At 44.9% G+C, this 13,404-nt stretch overlaps 2 protein-coding genes across 2 annotated transcripts in view; both read right to left on the reverse strand.

Annotated features, from left to right (window-relative positions):
• CFLAR (CASP8 and FADD-like apoptosis regulator) overlaps positions 1–13,372 on the reverse strand; it is a 59,545-nt gene extending 46,173 nt beyond the window's left edge. The window contains exons 1-2 of the mRNA XM_011950009.1: positions 12,982–13,372; positions 135–554 (exon numbers count right to left, since the gene is read on the reverse strand). Of these exons, the coding sequence (XP_011805399.1) occupies positions 135–415 (281 nt within the window). The 5' untranslated portion in view covers positions 416–554; positions 12,982–13,372. The remainder of the gene's footprint in view (positions 1–134; positions 555–12,981) is intronic.
• LOC105517473 lies at positions 10,200–10,903 on the reverse strand. Its single transcript, XM_011950010.1, has 2 exons — positions 10,533–10,903; positions 10,200–10,405 (listed from the first exon to the last, which is right to left on the reverse strand). Exons 1-2 carry the CDS (start codon positions 10,900–10,902, stop codon positions 10,200–10,202), a joined length of 576 nt encoding a protein of 191 aa, XP_011805400.1. The 5' UTR covers position 10,903.
• Positions 13,373–13,404: the final 32 nt, after the last annotated feature.

Consider the following 13,404-nt stretch of genomic DNA (forward strand, 5'->3'; position numbering starts at 1 on the left):
CTGGCAGTTGGATAAGTGAGCAGAGACAGTAAAGTGGGTGCACTTCTTATTATCCTCGTTTCTGCCATTCAGTAGAGTCTGAGACACTTCAATCCCTCCCACCTATCCAGCCTCAGGAAGAGTTGATGAATTACCTATAGTCCGAAACAAGGTGAGGGTTCCTGAGCAGGTAGGTCTCCACAGCTTTTCTGTCCATCTTCAAGATCCGTTTGAGCAGGTCAAATCGCCTCACTCTGTAGAGCAGTTCAGCCAAGTCCCCGACAGACAGCTTACCTCTTTCACGTAAAATATCCAGAAGGTCCCTGACATTAGGTGGAACCACATCTATAGCAACATCCCGGCACAAAAAGAGCAGCATCTCCTTCTCATCTGTGTCAAGTGCTTCTTCGACCTGATGGATGACCTCAGCAGACATCCTACTCTTAGACTAGAGAAGCTCACAAGGGTCTGCAGAAGTACAGCTCCGGGCCAGTCAACAGAAAGCCAGCAGGCAGTCAACTTCATTTCTGAGGGCTGACTTCATTTCTTTCAGAATCCTTTCCAGTGGGGGAGTTCTGTGGTTAAAAGGGAATTTTTCTGAAAATCTTATCAAGCTACCTTACGCCTAAGATTGAAAGTATGGGCTCTTTCTTTCTTGGTGGTCTCCCTGACCTAAGTAGATTAACTTTTATAGAAAGGGATCTATAGAAGTCTATAAAAAGGGATCCTTGGTAGACAGAGCCAAAATGTCAGACTAATCCAAAGCGACAGAGAAGAAAACCTACATTGTAAAGGAAATGAAACAACAGATGAAATCATCTCCTAGGAAACCCCACATTCTTTTTCAGAATTCATCAGAATGTAAAGCATGTTACAGGGAAAATTACAACTAAGGGGTTAATGACCTCAGTAGGAGGAATAGGGAAGTAGTATGTAGTTGGAGGAAGAGGGAAAAGCCCAGTGACAGACAGCCTGACTAAACCAGGGAAACTTGTATCACAGGGTTAAATCTCCACTTCAATGACTCCACCCACATGGCCTTGAACAAACAATGGGGAAAAGAAGTTTCTGTCCCTATGCCACTCCTTTTTTCTAGTTGCTCTCCTACTTCAAAAGCCCCTCACTCACACCCGGAAGCAGAAACCTCTGCTGCCATCCTCCTAGACCCCAAGCCCTTTTCACAACTTCATCACGAATGCTCACAGAACCTGCCAGCAAGTTGTCAGGTTTGGATCACGTCTTCAGACCCTGAGCCCCACGAAAGTGCCAGAGGCCCTGACTCTCAATGCACTGCTACATGGCAGCAATTGCCATCAGTACTTCTGATGTTCTCAGTGGAACATCAGGAAGTTACAGAGGATCTGGGGAAAGATCTCACTCTGGGGATGGGGCTGGGTGGGAGGGGTAAGGAGCTCATGCAATGGGTGTGTTCTTAACTTCTTCCATTGAAACATCCTATTTTCTTGCAAAATTTAAGTTGCTAACCTATCTACTCTAAGTTTCACAGCTAAAACTTAAATCACCTCCTGTGTTCTTTATCTGTTCCTATAAGACAGTATTTCAGGTTAAAACCAAATTTATTAACAAAAAATAAGTGGAAACACAACCCAACTCTAAATTGCCAATGGTTGCTTTGTATTTGTGTTCAAGTATATTTATATATTTATCTAGCTGTATTTAGTGAAAGAAGCACTGAATCCATTTATTTATTTACATACAATATCAGTCCACAAAAGATTTGAGCTATCTTAAATAAAAACACATAAATAGAAAATTTTATATGAGAACAAGGGGAAAAAAATATGTTAGAAATTTGAAATGGGCGTGCCCATTCATCCAAACTTCACTTAATATGATTATTTGTAAATAACTGGAGAAATTAAATTTGCTAAGTTAAATTTACTAAAATAAATTTGCTCAATGAAAGTGGAAAAATTGGCACTCAGAAAGATAAATACAAATTTTATGTGCTCTGGAAAGCCCAAATCTATACTCCACTCGCAGGCCAACAGTGCTTTAATCTCTAATTCTCTATTTTTTCACAGTCATCTAACTTTTGTAATTCATAAATATCAACAATATAACAATGCCACCAAGAGTTAACAAATTAGATAATCATTTTAAAAAATGTGATCTGCTCAGTTTGTTTCTTCCAACCATCACACCCAGTCACGCACACTCAGCAAGAGCACTGGCATACTGTCTTCCCTCTGTGCTCATGGGGGTAGAGTTTGGCAGCAAAATCTAGATTACTCAGTGGTAGCATCTGGCACACTGAAAGAAAATATCAAAAGGAAACTACAGATCCCGTGTGGAGCCAGCCCACTCAGATGCAGCAAAATATCAGCATGTGTGTATGCTGGAGGCAGTTCACTGTGGCTAGAGGTGCTGGGCACTTGAGAAAGGAGAGCATACTAGGGAGAGGTAGGGCTGGGGTCCGAATAATCACCACTTTGTTGCGGTTTCTTTTAAGCCCAAGCCAAGAAACTAACATAAAAATTACTCTTAGACTAGGGAAGCTCATAAGGTCTTCAGTTTTTTGTAGAGACAGGGTCCCACTGTGTTGCTCAGGCTGGTCTCAAACGCCTGGGCTCAAGTGATTCTCCTGCCTCAACCTTCCAAAATGCTGAGACTACAGGTGTGAGCCACCACACCCAGATGAGTGAGTTCTTCAGAGCGCAGTAAAAGGACTTGTGCCCATCAGTTACCAGCTCCACCCAACCTGAGCTGCCGGACTCAGCGTCCCATTCACTTCTTCTGAATACTCACTTGCCTTCACCTTACTCAGATGAAGGGCAAAAGGAATTCCAAGCCCAATTATTTTTCTTCCCTGCTTTCAAATACCCAATCCTAACTGATCAAGATTCCATTAGTTTCACTTCTCCCCGCAGTGTTTTCAGCGGTTCACTTTCCCCAGTCAGACAAAATTGGCAACTGTGTGTGTTTTCTAGAATTTTAAAGGAATTCCCCTTAACTCCCCTCACAGGCATATTCTAATTTAATGACTATATCTCCCCTTCTTTTCCACACCCACACCCTGGGACAAACTGTCCCCGACCTTCACAACAAGAGCAAATAAAACCTGAGATCAATTTCTGTTTCATTTCTCTTGCAGAAGTCATGAGACTATCGCCAATTATTATTCAAAACGCCAACAAAGCTTAGGCAAGTCAGAGTTATTTTTCACACACTAGCTAACAGGAGCATCCGGTTCTGGAAACAGAAATACTCCAGGCATTTTTTATAGAAATTACACTTAATACTGGAACCAACAAAACTGCTGAGAGGACTGGAGGAAAGGGCTCTGGGGTGGGATTCTAACAAAGACTCCTGGGGCTGCTGGAACAACCTTGACTCAGCCAGGGAAGTGAGGATCAGGAGGCTGCCACTAGAACTGAGCTCAAAGACCCTCTGACAGTGGAGACCCAGAGATCAAAGGGCGCATGCTACAAACTCTGGCCAGCATTTTCAACTATCTCGCCTTTTTCCCTCCTGCCTGCCAGCCCTGCAGCATCTAGGGTGACCCAGTCCCAGGAAACCCCTCAGTCCCAGGCAAACAGGGATGGTTGATCACTCCAGCACTCCTGCCTTAGTGAGTAAGCCTCTAACACTCCTACAACTTGAGTAGCAAGTAGTTCCGAAGGAAGGGAGAAGAGATAACACAATCTGAAAACTACTTACCACCACACCCTGCTGGTTTCCTGAGCCGGGCCCTATGGCTGCTCAACAGTTTCATTTACAAGACGACTCTGGTCAGTTCCTTTCCTACACCCTTCAAGGAGTGCTCCAACCTGCACCACTCTCTTCCATCCCAACACCACCTCCAATGCCATTTCTCATCCATGTATCAGGCACAAACTCCTGCCACCTTCTACCTTTCCACTGCCCCAGCCGGTCCCTGCTGTCCCTCTGCTTGCCTAGGGCTAAGTCTCCCTGTGTGCCCTCCTGTCTCTACTAAGTCCCTATGTCTACTCTCATCATCCTCTCTCTACCTCCAGAGACAGCTTCTCCCAGCTCGTAAACATGTGCAAGTCTCTTCCATCTTAAAAAATAAAGCCAAAACCCTCAAAAAAGCCTGAGGGTCCCCTAGACCGACCATCCTTTCACTTTATTCCCTTTCACATAAAGCTGGGACCTCGTGAAGGAACAGTCTGTACTCAGTGCTTCAGTTTCTTCAACCACAATTCACTCCTCAGCAGGCCTCCACCTGTATCGCCTCACCCCACCATCTCCTCTACACAGCCACACTCAGTCCTGAGCCATACTGGAATATGAGGCAAAAGGGACAATCAGCAATACTGATGCTGTCTTTATTTAAATTTTTGGTATTTTGTTCATCATAGATTTTTGGCATTTATGTCTGTTTTTTAAAAGATTGCATTAAAATATTATCTATGTTGATGACTTTTTGAGCACCCCCTTACATGTTGTCCTGAAGCAAGTGCCTTGTTTGCCCCTGCTAATATCCCAGCCCTGATGACACAGCTCTTGTTGAGGCCCTAGTGACCTCCTGGCTGCCACATCCAAAAACTTGGAAGTCCTCTTTCAACTGACTGCTCAACTCCAGCTGACACTGCTAATTGATCCCTCCTTGAAACTCTTCTCCCTTGGCTGAGCTCACACCACTATATTCTACACAGACCCTTCTCTAACTTTCTCCTACTCCTCAGCATACTCTTTCTGCACCTGTCCCTTAAGTGCTGGTGCCTACCATCCATCTCTCATCCAAACTCATTCCCCTAGTCATTATGTTCCCCTGCTTCCGACCTTACCCTCTCCAAATCTACCTTCCATCTAAGTGAACTTTCTAAAGTTCATGCCTGAACTGGCCAGGAACAGGGACTCACACCTGTAATCCCAGCACTCTGAGAGGCCAAGGCAGGCGGATCACTTGAGGCCAGGAGTTCAAGACCAGCCTGGCCAACATGGCAAAACCCTGTCTCTACTAAAAATACAAAAACTAGCTGGCCATAGTGCTGCATGCCTGTAATCCCAGCTACTCGGTGGCTGAGGCACAAGAATCTCTTCAGCCTGGGAGGTGGAGGTTGACAGTGAGCTGAGATGGCGCCACTGCACTCCAGCCTGGGCAACAAGAGTGAAACTCTGCCTCAAAAAATACAAAACAAAACAAAACACCTCTATTGAAGCACTTAACACACTTCCCTGGTACCCACATTAGCCCTAACCAGGTGTCAGCAAATGCAGTTAAGTGTAGTCAGGCTTCTCAACCTTTCTCACAGAACACCAACGCTACCTCCATCAAAGGCACATATTGTTCCCTGTAATCAGTAGCAAAGCATGCAGCAGGACCAGCTAAGCCATCCAAAGACGTATTTAACATTCCCTTCTTTCTACTGCTTCTCTATGTGAAGCAAGGTCATCGTATGGCATGAAAGCAATGTCATGTCCAATGAGCTGTGGCGTGAATGCAAATGTAATTTCTAAGCAACCCCACAAACTGGGCGGCAATGGAGAAACCTGCCTTGCCAGCTGCAGAAAGCAGCATGCAAACCTGAACTTTCAGGTGTCTGGGAAGCCCCAGTGGAGATGTGAACATGAAACAAAGTGTCATCCAGAAATTTCTAAAAGGAGAAGAGGTTGCACAATTCTGGGTAAAGTAGAATGTGGCCATCTCACAGAAGTTTTGTGCATTCATCCTGAACATAACAAAATTCACCTTCCTACTCTATTGGTGTGCAGAACAACAGATGATCCCAATTATAAAATGACATAAAATTAGAAGTTATATTTTATAAAATTCTTTGATGAAGCTGCTATGGTTTGAATGTGTCCCCTCCAAAGTTCAGGTGTTGCCAATACGATAGGATTAAGAGGTGGGGCCTTTAAGAGGTGATCATTCCCTGGAGGCGCCTCCCTCCTGAATAGGATTAGATGACCTTATAAAGGGGGTTGACAAAGGGAGTTTCTTTTTTTTTTGCCCTCCCACCTTTTGCCATGTTAAGACACAGCATTCCTCCCCTCTGCAGAATGTAGTGTTCAAGGCACCAGATTGGAAGCGGGGAGCAGCCCTCACCAGATGCCAGCACCTTGATCTTGGACTTCCCAGCCGCCAGACTGTGAGAAATAAATTTCTGTTTTTATAAATTACCCTGGTTGTGGGTATTTTGTTACAGCAGCACACAACAGACTAAGACAGAACAGCCTTTTCATGACTCTCAGGGAAGCTCCCACAAATTCCAACCAGACAGTATCTCCAATAACTTCCTTGGTTCCTAACAGTTACATGTAGGCTGCAGAAAACAAGAATGAATCAGAAATGAGAAAGCATCTAGATCAAAAGATCATAAATCATCATCTAATTGGATATAGAAACATGGGAAAAGTCACCAGGAGCAAGGGAGGTAAATCAGTTGATGTAGTGCCCTTAACTAAATTTTAATTTTCACTTCGGCAGGTATATTTGTTCAGCTTACACAACAAATTGCCCACTGTAACTAAAGGTCCAAGAGTGGCCCTGCAGGAGATAGCTCTGTTCAAAATCAGAAATTGTGCATCACACTAGGGACAAACTTCTGATACATAACTCAAGCACTAAGAGTATCATCCCCACTTCAGCCCAACCCATAATCTAACTCCAAACCAACAAATATCTCAATGGTCCCCGGACAGTATTTTTCTGTCCCAGCAACTTCACTCAAGCATTTGCCTCCATTTGGAAAGCCCCTTCCCTCCTCTCAGTCTGTGCCTGAAATTATATCTTATCTTTCAAGATAGCTCTTCCATAAGCTTGTCTTGATCCCCAAATCAAGTCATCTCTTCCTGCTTTATAGCACTGTTTGTGTTCTCTTCCAGCATTTTATCTTATTCTATCCTATGTGAGACTCAGTTGAGTACTGTCATATGTGGAGGTCCTTGGGGATAGATAGGCTTTTACTCATATTCATTAGACTGTGGTAAACAATGGCCAGGGCTGCCAAGCTCAGCCGTCTTGGGTCTTGAACAGACTGGTCATCACTGGACCATTGCAGCCCATGTGTAATGCTTACTCATCCCTTCATAACATACAATGAAGCAAGATGGAGCTGGTGGTGTAGTTAAGATACCATACTTGGAACCTAGTTGTTGGATCCAGAAGAGTGAGCTTGTGAAAGGAAGCTTTTGCAACTACATGCGTTAACAATGCTATTGCTTTAGAGTGACTTGCAATGTAATTCTAAGAGGATGGGTAAGTCCCCATGCAAAACTTCCTGGACACTGGCAGGACCTCATTGTGAGTGGGGAGAATACAATGTATCCAACCAAGGGGATGTTTGGAACTCATCATCAATTTATTACCAGGCTTCAATTTATTTGACAGAGAAAAATGAACAACAGGTCAAGCTGCCTGAGTTTAAGCAAGATGTCAGATTTTAATGCTTCAGCCAAGACTGAGTTTAGAGACCAGGTTTCAACTTCAGGTAGTATGAAGAAGACCTATGGCTTAGCCTCACTTCTTTTTAGGTATCTAAACCATCTGATGTCACCTTTAGAGGAACTGGATGTCTAACTTCATGCAACAGCAGTCAGGAAAACAGGCATTCCTTCTCCTCAAGGTTTTGATCAAAGGAATAAAAAGTGGCTCAAGAAACAATCCCATCTATTCAAGAGAATAGCATACTATCAATTATGCTACATTACTGCAATGAAATATTTAGGAGACATTCTCTTAAGTTAATCTAGACAAGATTGGCTTAAATTAAATTTCAACTTGGCAGGTATATTTGCTCAGTTTACACAACAGATTCTCCATTGTAACTAAAGGGCTAAACTTGGCCCTTTGGGAGATAGCTCTGTTCAAAGTCAGAAATTGTACATAATACTAGAGATATAAAGTTCTTAAAATTACTTTTATATAGCATTCATTTTCTGTAAAAAGCACTACCTGCTTTTTGCTCTAAGAAAATCTGGAAAATAGAGAAAAGTAGAGAAGAAAATTAAAATTCCCCACTTGCTTCAGTCTCATCACCATCCCTGGTACCTACTCATCCGTCCCCCTAGTTTCTCATCTCTTGCCTGGTTCCTTGTTCTAGGTTCCTTGACATTCCTGGTGACTACCCAGGTTAAAGGGATAGACTCATTCTACATTTAGGCTGAATGATAGCCAGCATGTTTACAGAAAGCCTAGGCAGACAGCAACTGATATAGTGTCTCCTCTGGGGGTATAGCTTTGTGCTATATACAACTTGCCTGTGCTACCACATATTTTATTAACAGCTCCATCACAGAGCACAACCTTACAATTACTTACCAGATTAAAATAATCCAGCCTTATGATTATTTGCCAGATTAAAATAATCCAGCCATGGCTTAGAATAGAACTCAAGTCAAGTATAAAATCTGAACTATGGGATTTCAATAGCATACCACGGCCAAGGTTTTGAGCGAAACTTTTGCGCTGCTTCTATGTTTTCCAACCAGAAAGGGAACTCCAGATAGCAGAGAGAGATCTACGTGTTCCCATTCCTTAGCCCCAGCAGGTGCTCAGTAAATGGTGAAGGAGTTACTTTTTTCATTTAACTCTTGATTCCAAGTTGTGGTTATTGTTGCAGGGAATTTGGTTTACTCACCAGATAGTATTCAAGCAAGAGACTGTCAGGTACCTACTCTTTTAAACAATCTCATTGACTTTGAAAACTACTTTTGAAAGCTGCAAGTAAAAACAAACAAAAAACACAGATATATAAGCCAAAGGGAAGATACAAAGGAAGTTCAAGGAGAAAACTCAAGAATTTCACAAGTAGGAAAGGTAGCTTTGGTTCCCATTTCTAAAGTCACATGACTAAAGAAACTCATTACCCTGGGAAACATTTTAAACCTTGGAGTAAGTAACTATGAGAGGATTTTTCAATTACATTTTTTAAAGTATATAAATATACATATAAATGATTCACTTCTTCAACTGAAGAGCTCACTGCAGAAGATACAAATTATCTTGAGTATGCAGATGAAAGTGGTATCAAGTGGTGTGTAGCTTCTCTCTTTCAAAACAAGTACTAAATCAACAAAGATGGCAACCCAGTATCGAGAATAAGAGAAAAATAATGTAGAAGATGTTTATCTATTTGGGCCAAAAACCTAAATCACCAAAAAAAGAAAGTGGCTAGAAGTGGAGACCATCAAAGGAACATAAATACAGAACAAGTGTAGAAAAGCAAGCAATTTTCGAAGGAGAATCACTTGAACCCAGGAGGCAGAGGCTGCAGCGAACAGAGACAGCACCACTGCACTCCAGCCTGGGCGACAGAGTGAGACTCTGTCTCAAAAAAAAAAAAAAAAAAAAAAAAAAAGCAGCTGGGTGTGGTGGCGCACACCTGTAGTTCCAGCTGCTCCAGAGGCTGATGTGAGATGATCGCTTGTGCCCAGAGTTAGAGGCTGAAGTGAGCTATGATCACCACTGCACTCCAGCCCGAGCAACAAGCAAGATCTCACCTCAAAAAAAAAAAAAAAAGAAGGCCCCACCTTGAATCTTTTTTAGAAAAAAGCAGGTTGTAAATAAACACAATTTTAAAAAATGCAATATTTTGCAAACTAGAAAACAAAAATATTATGAGCATTTTTTTAAAAATAATATGTAAAAGACTGTATCTGAGAGCACAAATGTGGGGGGAAAAAACATTACACTGGAACCTTTGGTTATCTCTAGGGAATGAACCCCTGGGGGTTTTCTCTATTTACTTTGCATGTATTTTAACCCAGGTAATTGTAATACAACTTGACTGAAGAGTGTCTGAAGAAAAGGCATTACAGTACAGAATGTTAGGTACAATCCTGAAGCAAGTACAAAGACAGCCGCTGAGCATATGAAAGTACAGAGAAAGGGCACCAGGGTGGGGTGTCAAGTCTTCTGAGGGGAGATGACAGGAGGAGAGTATAACGGAGATACAGGGCATTCCAATAATGATAGTGCTTTTCACCTCACCGATCTATAGTAAGAAAGAACACTTGGGTTCTGCAAGTTACCTGGGCATACTAAAAGAAAATACAAAACAAACAAATAAACAAAAAGAACCCATGGTGTCATAACTGCCCCACCATGGCCCACAGGCTTCCCCCAGGCAGGCTGTCAGTGGATCTTGTCTAAACTACCTTGACTCGAAATTACCTGTGTAGGTAACTGCTGAGTCTTCCTCAACCATATTGTGAGGTTATGGGGACAAGAACCAAGTTTAGATCCATTTCTATGTCCTCGGCACCCAGAACTCTACCTGGCCCAGAGAAGCTCAATAAATGTTGGTAGGATTATACTGAATTAAAGGCAAGGAGGCACTGGAGTCCATAAACACGAGTTTAATTAGCCCCTGGGGCTCTACAGGGAAGAAATAATCAGACTTCAAGGGTGCCCCATTCCCCAGAGTCCATTCCTGGTATTTGAAAGAGCAACATGCCTCAGAGTGTTGTGAGTCCACTGGAGGCTCAAAGAAGAGACCTAGGGCCAAAAGCGAGGACTCAATTATTTTCTGCCAGTATCGGGGGACAGTGCCCCAACGTCCCAGAAGCCCAGGGCGACACCAGCCCAGGGGCGGGGGATCGGGCAGGATTCTCGATCTACTCACGCCCGGGCAGCCGTCGGCTCTTCCCACTGGATCTCCGCCGGGACCAACTCCCACCCTCGCCGGACAAGCTCAGACCTGCTGCTCCGCAAAAGCAGAACTGGAAATGCTCCAGATGGGACAAGGAACAAGGACAGAAAGTCAAATACATCAACAGGTGGCTTCGCCGGAGGGCGTCCGAAAACCTCTGCCTACTGAACCGCTTCACGCCTAATCCCCGCCGCCCACCGGCTGAAATGTTACCACACAAGACATAAATTCTCGAATCCTGTGTGCGGAATTCCCCGCCCCCTCGCAGTTGAAACTTGCACAGGGCCACTCGCGTGTCTCTGGGAGGTAAAATTCTCCATGCGTGGTCAAAGGGCTTATGCATATCTCAGTACAGTTACGTGCGGCCCCACCAGGACTGAGTGGAGACCGCCGCTGCGCCCCCACCACCTACTAGGAGCTGCGGTAGGACCTCCGATGCCCCAGGGGCCTAGGCAATTTCCGCTTCAGCTTCCTGGAGGCCCCCAGCCCAACGCTCAAAAAACTGCACCTTATCCCGCCCACCCCGGGTCATGCAAGACTTTCAGGGGGAGGGGGAAACCCAGCGACCCTGCAAATGGCTTCACCTTGGAAACCGGTACAAGGAAGCAAGCAAGTACAAGGAAGCAAGTAACCGGTATAAGGAAGCAAGTAAGGAGGTCAAATGTCAGTTACAAACAGAAACGTAAAACATAAAGTCGCTAGAGAAAGCCATTTTAACGAGGACATTTGACCCAAAAGCTGTAAGTAAAACAAGTATTAACAAAACAAGAAAATGTATGTAAAGCAAACATTTACAAACATTAAATGTATGTAAAGCAAACAGTAAACATTCAAAACTTCCTTTCGACCCAGTCTTTTTTGTTTAGATCTTGGAGTTGGGCCGGGCGCGGTGGCTCACGCCTGTAATCCTAGCACTTTGGGAGGCTAAGGCGGGCGGATCACCTGAGGTCGGGAGTTCGAGACCAGCCTGATCAACATGGAGAAACCCCCGTCTCTACTAAAAATACAAAATTAGCCGGGCATTGTGGTGCATCCCTGTAATCTCAGCAACTTGAGAGGCTGAGGCAGGAGAATCGCTTGAACCCGAGAGGCGGAGGTTGCGGTGAGCAGAGATCCGTGCCATTGCACTCTGGCCTGGGCAACAACAGTGAAACTCTGTCTCAAAAAAAAAAAAAAAAGATCTTGGAGCTCGAGCCAGGTTTTTTGTTAAACAAACCTTTTGTAAGGTTATTTAGGGGAATCACCAACCCGAAAAGGGCCAAAAACTCCGTTCCTCTTATCTGAAATCTCTCTCTAAAGCAGGTCAAACTTTCCAGAGCCCGCTCTCAGTTCTAGATTATTGCAGTTTGTTGATATTCAAAAAGCTGTACTTATGCTATATGCTAACCCCCTACTGGTTTCACCCTTCTTTGCTTAAGAACAAATTTCAAATGTCAACCAATTAAAACATTCGCAAGACCTCTGGCGTCCTTGAATTTACTTCCTACTCCGTGGAGCCAAAAACTGATTCTGAATTTCAGTGGCCTTTGTTCTAATGCGTGCCACTGTTAATATTAAAAGAACATGGCCTTCTGTCCAAATCCGGACACTCTCAAATAAGAACATCTTGAAGTCATTTTACATTTCCCAGTCCTTTTGACGCGGTGGAAAAATAACAGAAACATTCATTTTAAAAGGCTCTAAAAACCTTTCTTCAGTCAGGCATTCCCAGCTTTTCCAAGACAAGCTTTCCTTGCACTTGGGCAAAATAGATATTAAACTGCTCTGGAAAATAACAGCCCTGACTAGGCTATTGTTAAATTCCCTACAGGGCGGCGGCTCCCACTGAGTGAGGTCGTACGCACACACAACTGTTGGGAAAGTCCACGTTCCCAACAACTTTCGAAAGGAAAAATGCCAGATCTTCTCAATAGTTCACTCCAAGAATTGAACTCTTACGATCATTTTAAGCAAAGTTTACACGACGCTGAGGACCCGCCACTGAAGCTCGCAGGTGGGCCTCTGCGGCTGCGGCTGCAGGGGGCGGCTAGAGTTAGCCAAGGGTTACTTCCGGTCTCTCAGGTCCATCGGGGTGAAGCTTGGACCGCAGTGGCCCAGGTCGCCCCTTTCTGGGAATCCGGGGCGGAGTTGCCGGTAGAAGGGGTTCGGGGGTTCGCAGCGGGGCGGAAGCGGAAGCGGGGGCATTCCGCTTAGCCCGCGGTAAACAACCGAGATAAGAAATCTACAAAACTGAGTCAGGTTCCAGAAGCGCCCCCGCCATCCCCTGGCCACTGCCGACCACCTGCAGTTTCCCGGAGCGCAGGGCTGTGAGGAGCGGCAGGCGCAGGGCCTGCTGCAACGCTGATTCACGGCCGGGCGTCGGGGCTTGGGGTCTGGGACAGCTCCGGCGCCGCCGGCGGGGACTAGAGCGTGGGGCACGTACCGTCCTGTCGCGGCCGGACTCTCCTGCCGCTGACACCTCAGCCTTAGCTCCCCTAGACGCCCGGAAGGCGCACGCAAGATGGAGGCAAAGAAACCGAAAGCCTGGAAGCGGACTTGGTGCTGGGCGATGGCTGTTCGCGGCGCTTCTCTCCCACACCCCCTCCCGTGGTCTTTGGATAGCCCTGGGCTTTGCCTCAGCTGTCACAGGACAAAAGTCCAATAGCCGGCACTCACTGTGTTAGGCCGAGTCCCCATCCCTAGTTCCGGGAGTCCCTTTTAGTAGAGACTCGTCGGTGAGGCTGCCAGCTCGCTGTTTCCTGCTTTGCCTTGTGTGACTGAGTATGCAGTAACCGAGAGTGGATGTCGACACAAGTTCCACGCGTTAGGAGTAAGCACTGCGAGGTGCTTTTTTTTTTTTTTTTTT

This window comes from Colobus angolensis, unplaced genomic scaffold (genome assembly GCF_000951035.1).
Source record: "Colobus angolensis palliatus isolate OR3802 unplaced genomic scaffold, Cang.pa_1.0 Scaffold30, whole genome shotgun sequence".
Classification (NCBI taxonomy): domain Eukaryota; kingdom Metazoa; phylum Chordata; class Mammalia; order Primates; family Cercopithecidae; genus Colobus; species Colobus angolensis.

Coding starts and splice junctions, on each gene's coding strand:
- LOC105517473 (XM_011950010.1), bottom strand. CDS start 10,902: ATGCATAAGCCCTTTGACCACGCATGGAGAATTTTACCTCCCAGAGAC. Junction 10,406..10,532: donor GAGCCGACGGCTGCCCGGGC/GTGAGTAGATCG, acceptor TTTTGGCCCTAG/GTCTCTTCTTTGAGCCTCCA.